The sequence below is a fragment of the Gymnoscopelus microlampas genome (genome assembly GCF_963454915.1).
Source record: "Gymnoscopelus microlampas genome assembly, chromosome: 8".
NCBI classification, from domain to species: Eukaryota; Metazoa; Chordata; class Actinopteri; order Myctophiformes; family Myctophidae; genus Gymnoscopelus; species Gymnoscopelus microlampas.
Genome location: NC_139945.1, coordinates 48,199,457 through 48,216,497, shown reverse-complemented (window position 1 = coordinate 48,216,497; position 17,041 = coordinate 48,199,457). Strand labels below are relative to the sequence as shown.

General features: G+C 43.0%; 1 protein-coding gene across 2 annotated transcripts in view; it reads right to left on the bottom strand.

The window, feature by feature from the left end:
* Nucleotides 1-16,782, bottom strand: part of LOC311050997 (kinase suppressor of Ras 1-like) — a 49,635-nt gene extending 32,853 nt beyond the window's left edge. For both annotated transcript variants that reach the window (XM_084065307.1, XM_084065308.1), the window contains exons 1-2: nt 16,359-16,782; nt 2,885-3,025 (exon numbers count right to left, since the gene is read on the bottom strand). In XM_084065307.1, the coding sequence (XP_083921433.1) occupies nt 2,885-3,025; nt 16,359-16,583 (366 nt within the window). In that variant the 5' untranslated portion in view covers nt 16,584-16,782. The remainder of the gene's footprint in view (nt 1-2,884; nt 3,026-16,358) is intronic.
* Between the last annotated feature and the right edge of the window lie 259 nt (nt 16,783-17,041).

Here is a 17,041-nt window from a genome sequence, read left to right as displayed (position 1 = left end):
AAGTTTAAGGACTGGAAAGCCTTATCTGCACCTGCACGGTACACCTCTCTTGGACAACTGGCCGCTTACAAGCGACTGTCATACAGTCATACATTATCACTTACACGTATCGGGACTCTGATGGCGTTTCCAGCTCCAAGTAAGCTACATCTACTGGATAAGGTTTATTAGTTAACTTATTGTCTGGTGGTTTTGTTTGAGGTGGAATGCTGTGTGCTTCAGTGCACTTCAAGTTTTTTGTTTTTATCGTTTGTGTGTGTTTTGTTTGATTAGTGTATTTTATTTTACGTGTTTGTTGATGTATTTGTAAGTTGTTATGCCGGTTACCTGCCAATCCCAGATACGGATCACACTATAAGCGTGGATATGTGCATTGTAGGGCTGCTTCATTATGTGACACACTGTTAGCTAAAAATAACCCCCTATCTAAAATCTAAAATAACCCCCCCCCCCCCCCCAATATGGTTCTAAATATTGGTTTCGATGTATCTTTGGTTAATTGCCCAGCCCTAGTGCAGTGGACGGTTAACACTCAGACTGGAAAGGGGCATGGACAGAAGATATAGTTCAACACAAACAACAAGGGCAGGGTTGATTAAGCCACTTTGTGCAAGTCTGGGAGGTCATCATGTTAAAAGTTGAGCCCATGCAGTGTGATCACATTAAATACACCAATTTCAACAGCCTGGCAATTGATTGTCAACTGTACCATTTGCTCAGCAGAGGAAAAGTCTGTTCAGCTAGTGGCCTGCCTACATTGACAACACCCCCTATGTTTGGACCATTTTCCACTGGTCATGGCAGAACAAGCTGTCTCTATGATAACACCAAAACAAAAGCTCAGATCTGCCCTTTCTGTTGCCTGAACAAGACCTGACAAAATACTGACAGAAGAAGTTCCTAGCTACTGCCAGTGCCAACTACAGGGGTGGAGACTGAGTAAGCAAGGCTTTACAAGCCTATTTTGGAGATTCCAGCTTTGATGTTAATTGTCCTGAAGCTGCAGTAAACAAACTAGTTCCTACTATAGATGTAGCTGTAAATAGTTGCACGGAGCCATAATAGGTCTAGCCGTGAAGCCACATCTGGGAAACCGTGATTGGCAGGTATCCGATCATGACCTCATTCTTCTATGGTATCTGAACTGGTAAATATTGACAATATTTTCATATTTTACACCAAAAGGAAAAAAAAACTGCTTTCACTGCTTTCAATTACATGAATTTTGCAGAACAAGAGTGATGTATTAGCATCATGTCTGACAACCCCAGAATCAATTCTCCCCCACTAGCAGTGTGGTACTTCTATCTCAGGGCCTGTGCACAGAGTGATGTTAGGAGTCAGTTCCCACTTTAATAATCTGGGAATGGACCTGCAGCCGTTTGTTCCGCCTTAGCTGATTGACATTGTGTCCAAATGATCCGCCCCCAGAAATGTCAACTGTGATGCACGTGTCTCTTCCTGTGCCAACACCCTATGTAGCAACACTGAATTGGTGATCAGGTCCCTTCATGTCAAATGACAACTACAACAAACAATGAGGAACTATGTGGAACCTCGGTGGTCACCTGAACATGCTCCCGTTCCATTCGAATTCAAGAGCTGCGATATTGAGAAAAGAAGGATGAACTGTGATGATTCAAACAAGTGACGGTTACACTGCTTAAATTGAGTACAAACATGGAGGAGGTTCACAACTAGGACGATTCTTGTGAGGATTGCATTCAGTCAGCAATGTGCAATACCGGTTGCGCCACCCCAATAGTTCCTGGAACTTGCCTTCAGTATCTGTTCCAAGAGCTGCAACAAAATATAGTTACAGGAACTAACAGCCTCCACCCTGAAGATGACCTCCCGCAAAAGCCTCCTTGAGTGATGAGGAAGTTGATTCTACTTCTCCTAACCTTCCATCATCCAAAAGTGCTTCTGTCTGCCCTGCTTTCTGTGTGGAAACACCTGACATATGGAGCAACATTCCGCTGTCTACCTCACCATTACAACATGCAGCGCCATTTCACAGATATCAGTTGACACACAGACCTTCAGTGACTACTGACACAGACCAACATGACAAAAGTGCTTCAGCGATATCCCCGAAACTGTGGACAAGAGAAAAGCTGCAGCCCTCTTCTTCCCATTTCATAAATGTTATTAGTAGAAAGCTTGTACCCGTTTTTAAGGGTTAAATGAACACTTGACATTTTACTGTGTGGGAGCAAGATTTTCACATACTATAGTATATGCTCCAGTTTTTGCACACGTCACTGAACAGTACCCCAATTGATGCATCCCGGTGGATCTTCAAAAACACAAGTGAGCACACAGAAAAACACGACGTGCATCTCACCAGTCTTACGCAGGCAGTGATAAATTCATGGAGCTTAATTTTACAGTTGTAAAGCTGCTTTTAGTCAATCAACCGATCGATTAATTGTGTATAAAATGTATTGGATTATTTTACTGCCCTCATTTTCATGTCCTTATGCTAAACAGTTCTCTGAACAAATAAACAAAGGTCCTATTCTATATTAATCACTAATGGTGTAAAAAGTCTTGACTGGAAAATTAAAGTGATTTTAGGCTAATAATAACCTAACCCTTCAAACCAGTTATTCCTGATCACCGTCTCATGCATTGCTAAAGTAGGTATAATCCAGCTAAGGGAACGGATAACATTTTGTGTTAGATTATTCCATTACACGCTCAATTGCCTCCCTTTGCTTTTGACAGTAGGGCATGTTGCAATAAGGCCTGTTGAGGCTGACAGGTGCCCGAATACAAGCAAGTACACCAATATTATCAATACTTACCTACAGCATGTGCTACCTTCATATGGTTAATTGTGTGAACAATCACAAAAGGTCAGACAGTCAAACACACACACCTGTATGAGTTGTGGCTTGAAATTGTTTGTGTGGAGCCAGTCTGTCAGTCGAGGGTAGTCATCCAGAGCTTCAGTCCTTTCCCTTTCTGGGACCCTGTGTTTACACTGAAGCTGCTTACAGATGTACATAGTCAGTTTCTCCTATAGGGGGAGACAACACACACACACACACACACACACACACACACACACACACACACACACACACACACACACACACACACACACACACACACACACACACACACACACACACACACACACACACACACACACACACACACACACACACACACACATGTAAATATCCAACATCTACTCAAGGCTATGTGCTATATTCTTCATCAGAACCAAATTACACATCAGTACCGTAAATCATTCAGCTATTCTATTGTTATTTTGCCGATGTCTGTGGTATTGTTCTGTTCCAAGTCTTTAAAAAATGCAAATCAATCCATTATTGTTGTTATTATTATAGTCTAGACAATTTACAATGTAAGCATTTAGCAGACGCTCTTAATCCAGAGAGCGATTTACAGTAAGCAAGGACAACACAAGGTAATATATCAAATGCATAGAAATAGTAATCTAGGATAATAGGTAAACCAAGATCCTATCATCAGTCTAAACAGTAGAATATCAAAAAAAATCTATGAGCTGTACATTGAAACTATACACACTATAGGATGCCAGGTCAACAAATGAACCTGGCATCTGTCTACATAACATGCTATCTAAGTTACATTTTAGCCTTTGCATAAGCTTGCACGATTTCTACCAATGAATGTTTAATTTTTTGCACCTCAGACACATATTTTAACAAGCACATCACATAATACACCCCCTTTTAAATAGATTTTTTGTATCATGTCCAATGCGGACATGATACAAAAAATCTATTTAAAAGGGGGTGTATTATGTGATGTGCTTGTTAAAATATGTGTTCATTAGCTCTACATTCCCATAGTAGTCATTGCTACAGAGCGTTTGCTCAGTAACAGGCGTCTCCACGTCTCTCCAGCTCTTTAATACAAAAAAAAATACAAGATCAGTTCGGGATATCAATTTTACCCGATCAGGAGAGTGAACTCATACAGGATAAACGTTAAAGTTAAATTGGAAGTGATGAAACTTTTTTTTTTAAATTGAAACACTTTAAAACTGAAGCTGATAGGTTCTCCCTCAAGATTAGATGAAATTGATGACCTTCTGAAAATGTATTTTCTGTTAATTAAAGAAACTAGACCATACCCGGTCGACGCATCCGTGGGGGATATGCGCACATGATCTGGCAACCCGGGAGGCAACATTGTTTGACACATAAACGCTAATAAGAAGCTGAGATTTGATGAAATTGAAAAACGGGCTTCACAGTTAAGTTCAGATGGTAATGGTCAATGGCTGTGTGCAAAATCAGAGCAATTGGTCCAGCCACTGAGGAGAACCGGGTAGCTTCACCTACCACTACAGAGGTTACTAGAATTATAGTAGGACTAGACCATACCCGGTCGGCGCAGCCGTGGGGGGATATACGCACATGATCTGGCAACCCGGGAGGCAGTTTGTCCCATAGCTGGGCAGCCGCAGCTATGGGACGACATTCTTTGACACAAAAGCGCTAATAAGAAGCTGAGATTTGATTAAATTGAAAAACGGGCTTCACAGTTAAGTTCAGATGGTAATGGTCAATGGCTGTGTGCAAAATCAGAGCAATTGGTCCAGCCAGTGGGGAGAACCGGGTAGCTTCACCACCACCACCACTACAAACGCACGCACAGAGGTTACTAGAATTATAGTAGGATAGGATAGGATAGTAGGATGGAGAGACGGGGAGACCCCTGTTACTGAAAAACACTGTAGGAATGATTACTATAGAGCTTTAACCTTTAAACCAAAAAGTATCACTTACAGACTTTAATGTCTGTATCCAAATAAGCAACTCCAAGGGAGTAAACACAATTTTCAAATAAGCTGGTTTCTATTATGTTATATCACGCATGAGGTTAAGTAACATATGCAAGAAACAAGGGGTGAGAAGTGAGACTCGGCTCAATGTGAGGAAATTCCCCTGAGGTCGACCACGCTGAGAAATGGAAAGACAGACAAAGGTAAAGACAAATGTGAAGTCATTAATAACGTTCCTCTCAGTGAGATGTAGAACAGTTGGTCTATTCAAACTAAGCAGTCCACATAGAAAACCCCTCATCCTCCAGTGGGGAACGGTTTTAAAAAGTAACACAGGAAAGATAATAAAGTCTTGTAAAACAACAACATCCAGAGAGCTCATTATACAGTACATGTTTACAAATGGTTACATTTGCTTATCACTTGAGACCTTTTGCTCGACAAAAGTATTTTCAACTGAAAAAGGACACTTTTTTTCTGTTGAAATTACTGTAAATCACTTCCTTGGCATAGAGAGTCAGTGCCAAGTGTGCTATCAGCACAGGTATATAGCTTGTGATAGTTAGTCCCTAGCGGTACCGTGCATGTAGGCTGCATTCAAAGACAGCACGAACAATGCAACTCCATGTGTGGCCATCTGTGGACTGAATCTAATGTTACCCAGCCAGGGGCTTTTATGAACAAATGAAACGGCTTTTAAACTGAGCGTTCATACTACATTGGCCAATGCCGCGCACACACACACACACACACACACACACACACACACACACACACACACACACACACACACACACACACACACACACACACACACACACACACACACACACACACACACACACACACACACACACACACACACACACACACACACACACACACACAACCATCTAAATATTCAGCTCTTGACCTATCCACAACGCAGCACAACATCTCTTCTTCTACGTCAGCACTAGACAAGAGGGTCAGCTTCATCTGTAGTGGGGTTTTATCAGCCCTACCCTCCCAGCTGACAGTCTGCTCTATAAATATCCTTCTTTACATTCAGAGGAACACCGAGCCTGGATGCTTTTTCTCACAGGGGCGTCAGCCTCACCATAGGCAGCTATGGCAACCCAGTACCATGGAAACCCTTGTGTAAGCTGATGGCAGATCCTGATGACATCACGGCTGGGCAGATGATGGGATCATGCTATGGGCTCACGCTGGCATGTAAAATGCCTTTCTGTTTTTTACGGCGTGGCACCTAGGGGCTGAGCCGTCTAGAACAGTGGTTCCCAAACTTTTCACCTCGAGACCCAAAAGATACATTTGGTGTCTTCCCGGGACCCTAATGTACAAAACATATTTTTGCCTGGTGCATGTGATAACAGCTGAAACCCTATTTCAAAAATTGTGAAACAAGCAGATGTACAAGCTCACAGCGTCACGTTATGAGCTTGTACATCTGCTATGTTCACTCATTCTTAGAAAAAAACCTAAATAGAATCTTTATGATTTCTCAACATTTCTAAAATTGTTTTGAAAAAAAAAGTAATACATATATATTTCGAAAAATCTTTTGAAATATATTTTTTTGTAAGAAATCATTTTTGTCACGACCCATAAAAATGGGTCCCACTCCCGACCCTTTGTTTAGTACACTGACACTGGTCTAGAGAGGGTCCGTGCATGTGTCTGTCTGTCTGCCCAGTGTCCACGGCTAATCTTGCAAACTACTGGACTGATCAACGCCAAATATCTTGAGCACACTGCCAGCAGGCCATCGAAGTAAATAAATGACTATTTTTCACGTTATATACTTTTCTAAATATTTACTGTCATCAACATGACGTGCGAGATCCATAGAAGCCACAACCTTATTAGACCCCGTCTTGTTTAAAGAAAATAATTTCTAAAAAATGATTAGAGAGAGGGAAAGACATGCAACACTGGTCTTGGGCCATATTTGAACTCAGGACTTATGTGGTCAGGTGTGTGTACTACAGTGGTGTGTTCTACCTGCAGAAAATGTTCGTAGCCAAGCGTAGCCCTCTACTAACCATTTCATCCATTGAAAGCCGCTAGCATATCTCCACGATCACGCGCATGTCGTGCAGGGAATGATTGTCGTATTCCTCCGAAAAAACCTAGAACACACTACTGGTGTACTAATACGACTGAGACATCATGAGACAGTTCTCCTTTTGACCAATTTTTACACCACAGTCAAACAGATCTTGGTTGGTGTTCTCTGCAGCAGAAACTGTTTAATAAATATCATGAAGGGTTTGAGGTACAGTAGTCGTGTAATTTACACATGTTTAGAGCATCAACAATTCAACGTTGCAAACAAAACAAAAACCTTGAGAAGAAAAAAAGACTACAATTACACCCCCCGACACAAAAAAACCTACATAAGATTTTTTAAATGAATGGATTATTAAAATCTCAGGGTATAGCACATAAATTGGAACTTTTTAATCCTTCAGAATCAGCTCAGCTGACTGACAACAGATCAAAATGACACCTTTCATCATCCTAGGTTATAATAGAATTGTATTGGCCTACTGTACACTTACTTTACACTGGCACGACTATTCGAATATTCAAAAATTATAACTGATCCCCAGTTTGATCAAGTTGGAAGCTATTGAATGGTGACTGGAAATGCATTCAAATTACTGCTCTGTCCTCAATTCTTTATGGCTCCATTAAGGCCCTGGGGAGCCTATCCTATGTGGATCACATCAAATTTTCAGCAGTATGCCGCTATATCTGTGGGAAAGCCACAGTAGAAGACCGCATGCCGTGCCCTGAGCTTCCCCTCTCTTATCACAAAATGGCCTAAAGGTGAGTTGATGCACTTAGATGCATTTGGGCACTTGGATGAAAACAGCAGGGTGTTAGCTTGCACTGTACAAGGTCCAGTCCTGTTACGCTGCGGTGCTCCCCTGGTTATTCAGCGTCTATCGCTGTCCACATCTCCCTGGGCTCTGTTACACGACTACTGGGACTCAGAGAGACGGGGCTGGTGTGGGGGGTGGAGGGGGGGGGGGGGCACAGGTAGCAGATATCTGTAACAGAGCCCACCTGCTTTGCTTAAGTGTGTGTGCGTGTGTGTATTGTGTGTGTTTGTATTGTGTCTTGCATGACAGCGGCCCAAGGGAACAGTCTATTCTTACTACTCTCACATGCAGAGGCAGAGAACGGTATAGGCAGCCCTGCTTCGTGGAGGCTTTTGTAGGGTTTAGCGCGCTTATCGTGCAAAAGATTACCCACACACACACACACACACACACACACACACACAACTTAGTATAGGTTACACTCCAAACACGGACATAGGCTTGCACGTACCCTCTAGAATTTACCTCAAAAAGGATAACTCAAACAATGTCATTCACACAGGGTGGTATGGCATAAGCGATGTCATGTCATTCAACAACAAAATGTCATTATGAAACGTACAACGGATACTAATGGCACAGGGTGGTATAGCAGTTCAAACTATGAAGCAGAGGCTTTGCATCATTTGCAAGGCACCTTCCTAGGAAGGTAGTTTTATTAGGAAATATGGCCACTGAAGGCATAACCAAGATCATTCGTCTATCAACATTTATTTTGACAATATTTTGATCATCTGTTTCACTAAGGAGAATTTAACCTGGCTTTGAGGAAGGTTACTGTCTGTGAAACAATTAACAATATTAAAAATCACAGTGGCTGTGTGACGCTTATGAAAATAGTAAGGCTGCAAAACTCTAAGGTACAGTGAGCACAGGGTAGGTAGATGTGGATGATGATGGGAGTGGGTGTGTGGTGTCACTTCTTCAGAACAGCAAGGAGAAGATAAACCCCAAAAAAGGTCAGAAGGGGGAGGAGAGGCAAACGGAGGACAGAGATGACGGGAGGGAGAGAAAGACAGCAAGGAGTTGAAAAGCCGCTTGCTGCGTTATGAAACCACAAGGGGCTTTCCTGTCGCCACTGTCAATATCTTCTGCAGACCTGCCCCTTTGTTCTGTCTGACATGCTTGAAAAACTGCAAAGCTGTGTGAAGTTGGATGTAGTCTGTGTTTTTCAAACTAGATGCAAATATTTTCCTGGATGGCATTGCGTCTCTGCTGTACTTAACATTAGTGCTGGATAATAGGAGTTTTCGATCTTCACTATGATAGAATCAAGAATCAAGAATTTTAAGATAAAAGAAAACCTACAGTGTACTTGAATTTTGTATGTTCATTTTGTACTTTATTACCTTATTTTACCACCATTTTATGATCTAAATTAATTACAGATGAATTGAATACTCAATACAAATAATCAACATTTTAATAAGCTGATTGTAAAAAAATACCCATTAGTTGCAGCCATAGGTGCCCTAAGTCCGTGTTCATAGCCACCTACTGTACTTAGCTAGGGGATCCAATGACGCTTATCGCTATGGATACCATTCAATCCACATGCATCACAGACGCCCCATGGATACTTCTTCTTCCATGCCTGACACGGAAGCACAGCATTGCTCTGGATAGCAATGTCCACTCTATACTTTATTTTCTATGGTTTAGGGCTGCAACCATTGATTATCTTCTTAGCGATTATTCTATCGATTACTATTAAAACGGATAATGAAGTAGCACGTTTTTTTGTGTAAATCTTTTAATAGAGTGTTCAGTTAACATCACTTCAATAACAGTAACTGAAAAGACTAATGTGCCATCAGTGTTTCATTGAGGGCACCATTTTAGATGATCAACAGATGTAACTTGTACCAAGCTATATTTTCCTTCAAGGAAACACATGAATATTAATTCCATTCACTACAAGGTTCATTTGTACCTGTACGGAGAAGTGATTGAAGTATGTGAAACTCAACTCAACAATAAAAAAATATATAACATATACGTAATTTAGTACAACAGGGCCCAGGTTAGGGAGAAAAACGTAGCAAGAAAGCACGAAAGCTCAAAAGCCAGAGACTGAGCACTTTGACCACAGGTTCACACTCGCAGCACCAGGACTGTCTGTGTGAATATACACTGCTGCTGCCTGATTGTCTGCTCGGCAGTATTCACTCTCAACATTCTCTCAACTCTCAAGTTTAATAATGCATCCTTCAGGTGGCGATATATTCTCTATTTGGACATAGCTATAATAGCGTACAGTATATGTGGGACTGAAAGTCCCACATATACACGTAGCTAAAATCATTAAAAAGAAAAGAGTCATAATTTTAAAAAGATTCTGACCGGCCAAAAACTATTTCCGAGGGGCAAATTTCGGCCTGCGGACCACCAGTTGCCGACCCCTGCAGCAAAGCTTACAAACTCTTGTCCAATTGTAGTTTTCATGTGCTGTGTATGAATTTGTTTTCCATGGAAATAATAATAAAAATAATAATAATAAGCTCAATCCCAGACAACAAATATACAGTATTTCATGTTAGTAACTATACTATAGCCTACTAAAAACATGCATATTTATTTTAGAGACTTCAACTGCATGAGAGAAATACTCATGCCAGAATGAATCTACAATATACTTAAAGTTTTAATATATACAATATAGGTACAGTTTGGGTACATTTCTGCAAATAGAGAAAATATATTTTGCATTGCCGTCAATCTTTTCGGTGTGGGAGACACATCTCAGATAGATTACTTAGAAAATCTGAACAAATTTAAAGTTTTCAAAAACAGATTTGGTCCACAATCCCAGTTCATAATTTCCTTTTCTTTGATCAGTATGGCTCTGTGTGATAGTGTCCTGATCACACACTCAAACTGAAGAGCCTTGTTAGTTGACACATGGCTGTTAAAATGCATTACGTCTTATTAGCTGGGGCAAATGAGGACACCGCCCAGCGAGAGTTTACAGAACATCGCTGAACTCAAAGCTCTCCAGTGCCCTGATGACATATTAGAGGACCATAATCATAGAGAGGGCTTGTCGCACATCTCCTATATCCAATGTAAACACAACCCAGTGTAAACACAAGCCTGACCGTAGAAACCTGACTCTATGCACTGCACTCAGCTCTGACCGGCCAGCAGACAGCCCTATTGTAGGTTGAGGAGTGGAGACAGACAGACAGACAGACAGGCAAAACAGGGGGAAGAGACACAGAGGTCCGTCAAGCAGTTCCAGGCTTCTGCTTTTGTTCCAAACTGCATTGACTGACAGCTGCCCCGATCCAACTGGAGCATCTACTACTGTATACAACCTTCCATGCTTTTCCAGTGGTAACAAGAGACACCAAAACACACCAGCCTAGTTCAACCTCCTCCTCCTCCTCCTCCTCCTCCTCCTCCTCCTCCACCTCCTCCTCCTCCGCTGTTTGCACGTCATTTGATTTTCTTGCTCAACAGGCCACACTGAGAATGCGTGGGCGGGAAGGCTAAATTTAGCCTCCCTGCCAGAGAGATGTACACAACAAGGGCTCTGCACTTATTCCCATTATCCAGGGAACAACCTCAGCAGACCACAGAGATTGTTATGATGCCTGTTTGAATGCATCAGCCCCTTGTGAAAGAGATGGACAAATGAACTTAAGACAGTTCCATGAAGTCTCCAAAAATAGCACCGTGCAAATTGTTTGATGAGACAAAAACATTAAACATAGGAGTTGTGCTGGAAAGATTAGAAATTCAACATTTTAAAAACACTGGGTTTAACATGATACTAACAGCCTGGTTATTGTAAGAATCAACAGTTGTTGTTTTTTCAGTTGAAGCATCTGAGAGTCAGGAAGTTTGGGATTTTTAAATTACATTTTTTTTTGAAAGGTGCAAAACTAACCCACTAACTAGTGGGAAACTTTTGTGCTAAAAATCTTATCTTATCTTTAATGCCAACTTTCTTACAGAACTATATATATATATATATATATATCTAACTATATAAATGGCGAGCAACTTCCGCACCCTCGGTGGTGACACCCCACAGCTCTGTTATCGACTAAACAACGCACCGCCAGACCACATGTCGCCTACTGACTCGCCACGCCGGCCGCGCTGAATTTACGCCTCGCGTAGGGGACATCTCACTGCTCACTACACCGTTTCCACCGCGCAACATAATTACTTCTACTCACCAAATGTCGGACAAAACGGAAGGGGAGCCCGCTTCGTACCGTTTACCGTGCGCACGCCCTCATCACCACAACAGCAGCCAGCCGCTGCGGGTTTTTTTTCCTTTTTTTCAAAACTTTTTTTTTGGTCACCATTTTCTCCAGGCACCATTTCTGGTGTAACGTCGGGTGTTTCTTTTCACCAGCCAATCACCTTTCACGTTGCCACGTCCGTTGCCACGTCGCGCTGACGTACGCTAAACAAGCGCTGCCGTGCGCACAATGCAAACGAGCCCAAAGGCGCGCAAAAATAAGCCGCGCATTGCTTAGACACAAAGTCAGACCTGGCAACGCAGCCTACGCCAATCATGTGTGAGAGATCTACAAGCTATGGGCCAGAGACGCCACCGTATCTTAGCAACAACTACAGCGCTCACTCTCATTGGTCGTGTCACGCTAACAGCAGTCTCCAGACAATGGCATCGCAGACAGCTTGCTGTTACTGCTGTAGCCATCACAGGCAGTTGCTGCACGACGGACAGGGCGCTGTGATAGCTGCCATGTCGCTAACGCTAACCTGGTTGTCATGCCTGCAGCGGCTGTGCAATCACTTTGTCAACAATGCACGTTCGTGTGGTGAATGTCTATATTGCTGCTCAGTTCGTCCATTGTAGATGGTGTATGTTTGTGTGTGTCTTCTGGAGAACTATTTAGCTCCACAGCAACTACAGTAACTAACGTAATGGCAGGACCGCCCCGTGCAAGGCATGTTAGGCTGCATTATGGTCATGTAGTAATTTCAGATAATTTCGCTCCGATTAGAGCAGTGTCTATCAACCCTTTCACGCCGCCCCCCCCCCCCCCCCAAATACACGTACTTGATCTGGGCCCCCCCCATTCTGTTTGACTCCGTTCCACAAGTAAATATTGTGAAAATAGCCGATCTACAAGCTCGAAACGCCTCACGTTGACAGGCTTTGTAAGCTTGGAGATCAGCTATTTGCTACATGATTGCCTCTTTCTTACATTCTTTGCCAATGTGGCCCATGTTTTCATAGCATAGTTTATTGACTACTTCTGTTGCAGAAATGGCCATTTCCTTTACTTTCGGTTTTTTATTGTCTCCGCCAGGCCGAAAGGCATGGCGCAAGACTATGTTTCACCCCCTGTCCGTCCGTCTGTGATAGCTAATCTCTCACATCGTTGACTTGATCGCAGGAAAATAACAGCCCGATGTGGAGAGTCAGTGAGAGCTGGATAAACGACGTAAAATGTGTCAAAAGGAGTCTGTACGGCTGTCGATAAATGAACACATGACGTCGGTGGGAGAGGAGATATTGTGTCTTTTGGACAAACTGCAGCGTGGTGCTGATGTTTGTTGTGTGAAGCAGCTTAATGTCAGAGTGTTTGGCTTGGAGCGCCTCAGTGCGGCTGCAGAGTTCATGTGCAACCTCTTCCAGAGAGACACAGAGACACTAGAAACTCTGCTGGGGAAAAAAAAACACTGCTGGGCATTGACTTTCCTATGGACATTGATCTACACACTGCAGGTATATCTGCTACACACACAACATCAAACTACACACTGCAGGTATGATGCAGCGTTTGCATTACAGCCAGCATGCCAGCGTAGTTCCCATATGGTTTCAAGGTGGGCTAAACCATATGGACCCCATGTCAGCAATGTCAGCGGCATCCACTTCAGTCCCAACTGCGATGCCCATGCAGGCTATAAGTAGCTTCTACCTGGCCCTTAGGTGGGCCCCAACTAGCCATGTTTATGTGGGACCAAGGCGGGTCCTAACTGGGTTTGCCCATGCAGGCTTTAACTGGGTTCTACCTGGGCCCTAGCTGTACCCTAACCAACCACAGTGCAGTGCCCATCGCTCCAATTGTTGTGACGTCAGGGCTCTCAATACTGCACATTGGTGGAGGAGGAGGGTCCGCAGGGCGACCGCACACATCGCTGAACCAATGGTAGCCCACGGATGTTTCCTCTGTGGATTTACAATCTGCCCCTCTATGCCACATATCATCCGCACTACAGGGTCTTCACTGACCGAGCCACGGCCCCACTGACCCTCATGACGCTGCGCCACTTAAACGTGCGGCAGCATGCGCTGGGTTGCCAGGTTTGCACAGCCTGCGCCAGAAACAAGCAACCACCTTCATGAAAAAAAAAAAAACACCGAAATGGTCCGCAATGTTCCAGGGGTGTCCCCGCGCGTCCCAACACTCCACAGGGGGTCAGTGGACCATCAGGGGGTCCGCGGACCCCCTGTGGACCCCCTGAAACATAACAAATATTATTTCTTCAAATTTTTTCCTTTTTCAAAAAAACTTTTCCCCAGTTTCACTCCGGCGATTTGGGTCCCCCAATATACACACGGCCACGCTGGGCCCCGTGCGCGGCTGGGGTTGAGGGGGGCGTAGCCCCCCGAAACTCTAGTATATATATATATATATATATACATACATACATACATACATACACACATACACACATACACACACACACACACACACACACACACACACACACACACACACACACACACACACACACCCTGACTTAAAACTAATGTGCCATCAGCCATTAGCTGTTCAACAGGTCAAACTAGTACCAAGCTATATTCCTTTAGGGAATTTGTCTAACCATAAATCACGCATTGCGTGCAAGTTTGTGTATCTGTCCTTCGCGTATCTCGAGAAACCGTTGGACTGATCAACTGCAAACTTGGAGGACCCGAGGGAGTGCAGTGCCGGCATGAAGTCATTCAGATTAGCAGCCGATTCGACCAATATGCCAATATATAGGCATATATGGAGATCTGGTTAACCAGAATTGCCGAACTAACTGATATACCCATATATAGGGTTATACTGATGACATCAGGGAACTCCATATATGGGAACAGGCAGATACAGAGATCTCCATATATGGGCATGAAGACAGACAGACAGGTAAAACAGGTATTGCATAACCAGGTGGGGATGCATTACCAACTTGCATAGCTCCCGTTGGGCACCGGTCTATCTAGTCTAACTATAAATTACGCAAATCTCTGCGTGCGAGTGTGTGTGTCTGTCCTTCGCATATCTTCAGAACCGCCGTACCATCAACTTCAAACTCTGTGTGCATGTCGCACAGAACCAGAGGGAGTGCGGTGCCCGGTGTGACGTCGTCGGATCAGCGTTTTTACAGAACCAACGATCAAACCCGATCATGTCCATATATGGGCTGTTATGGCAATATTGGACTGTCAAATACTGATGTATCATTTATGATTGAACTAGACCATACCCGGTCGTCGCAGCGACACTGAGAAAAGATGTGAGAGGGACTTCATTTAGAAGAGCTTGGGAGTGACACGACGGTGAGAGGAGCACTGAATGTTAGCTCAGGGTGCAGGCCCTCTGGGGCTTTAGAGACAGGACATTCAAGAGAAACAGGCTTGTTTTAGATTCCACAAATAAACGTATTTCTCATCAGCTTCACCTCAACTGGATATATTCTTTTTCCATAACAGGGCACATATGGAGGTCCAGTTGTCCAGAACAACCGATGCGACCGATATGGCATCAGTATTATGGGCATATACTGATGATGACATCAGGTATTTCCATATATGGGTATAGATAGACAGACAGGTATATAGATCTCCATTTATGGGCATAAAGGGGACACAGGTAGACAGACACAATACAACTTAGCATAACCAAGTGTGGCATACATTTCCAATTTGCATCGTTCCTGAGTAGGCCAGAATGTCTAGTAAATCATCATTTCATTCACTACAAAAGGTTCATCTTCACCTTATTTGTACCTCACCTGTGCCCTTTTTTCTAGAAAAAAAACAATGTTATAGCCCTCCTTTTAAATGTAGATTGATAGATAGATAGATAGATAGATAGATAGATAGATAGATAGATAGATAGATAGATAGATAGATAGGGTACCGTTTAATTTGTCAAAGCCCAATTAAGTTACCAGCCAACTTCCGAATTTGTCAGAACAGAAGGACTGAAACTTTTGAGACGTGATAGATACCATTTGTCCATTATCATCTCTTTCCCCACGCTGCCTTTTCAAATTCTTATCATTGTATTACCTACAGTGCTGGTACTTTTACTTCTACTCCTCTATACCTGAGAGGCAAATACTGTACTTTTACTCCACTACAATCATTTGAAAAATTGAGTTACTTTGTAGATTTTGTTTATTTTTTACAAAACATAAATTGACCACTTCAGCCCTTACACATTTTGGTCATTTGAAAATAGCAGATCTACAAGCTCACAATGCCTCATGATGCATAATGAAAATACTTTCTACTTTTGGTACTTCAAGTACATTTTGATACCAATACTTTTGTACTTTTACTCAAGTAAATTTTGAATTCCGGACTTTTACTTGTAACAGAGTAAGTCTACATTGCAGTATTGATACTTTTACTTCAGTAAACAAAAAAAGTACTTTCCCCACGCTGTATTTTCTTGTCATTGTATTATTACCTCCAAAGTGCGTATCTCCTGCTGGGTGAGGTCATTGGACGCAGCGCACTTGGTCCTGAGTCCTGTCAGACTGGAGATGGAAATGTCGATCATGTTCTGGATGAGTTCACACTGGTGTAGAGCCTCTTCTTCCACAGCATGTCCACCACGACTCTCACCAGTGTCTTCTTCGCTGCGCTGGACCATCGTAGTGTCTCCTTTACCTGCTGGCGGCACACTATCCATTCCTCGACATTGGCACGGCTTGAATCTTAAACATTAAAACAGAGAGAGGAGGAGGACGACACAAATGTTTCCACTAAGTTAACGTCAGGGTTTGTGACAAATTCATGCTTCCGTCTCCTCCTCAGCGTGTCGCCTGAAGGTCTGCAGTGAGCCAGTGAAGGAGTTCCGTGTTGTGTGTGTGTGTGTTGCCTTACTTACTACGTACGGACACTCTCACACTTACTAGAAGTTTGACAGCGACAGCCAGCTGAGTATCAAGGATGCTACTGCGGACGCTCGGGTACGCTGCATTGTGGGAGATGTAGTGCAACTTTGCCTCGGGGTTTTTGGCAGTTAAAACACCTGTCATTTTGATTGTTTAAGTTACACGCAGTGATAGAAGAAGTGCTCACATGTTTTACTTCAGTGAAAGTATCAATACTGCAATGTAAAAAAATACATGCTGTTGCAAGTAAAAT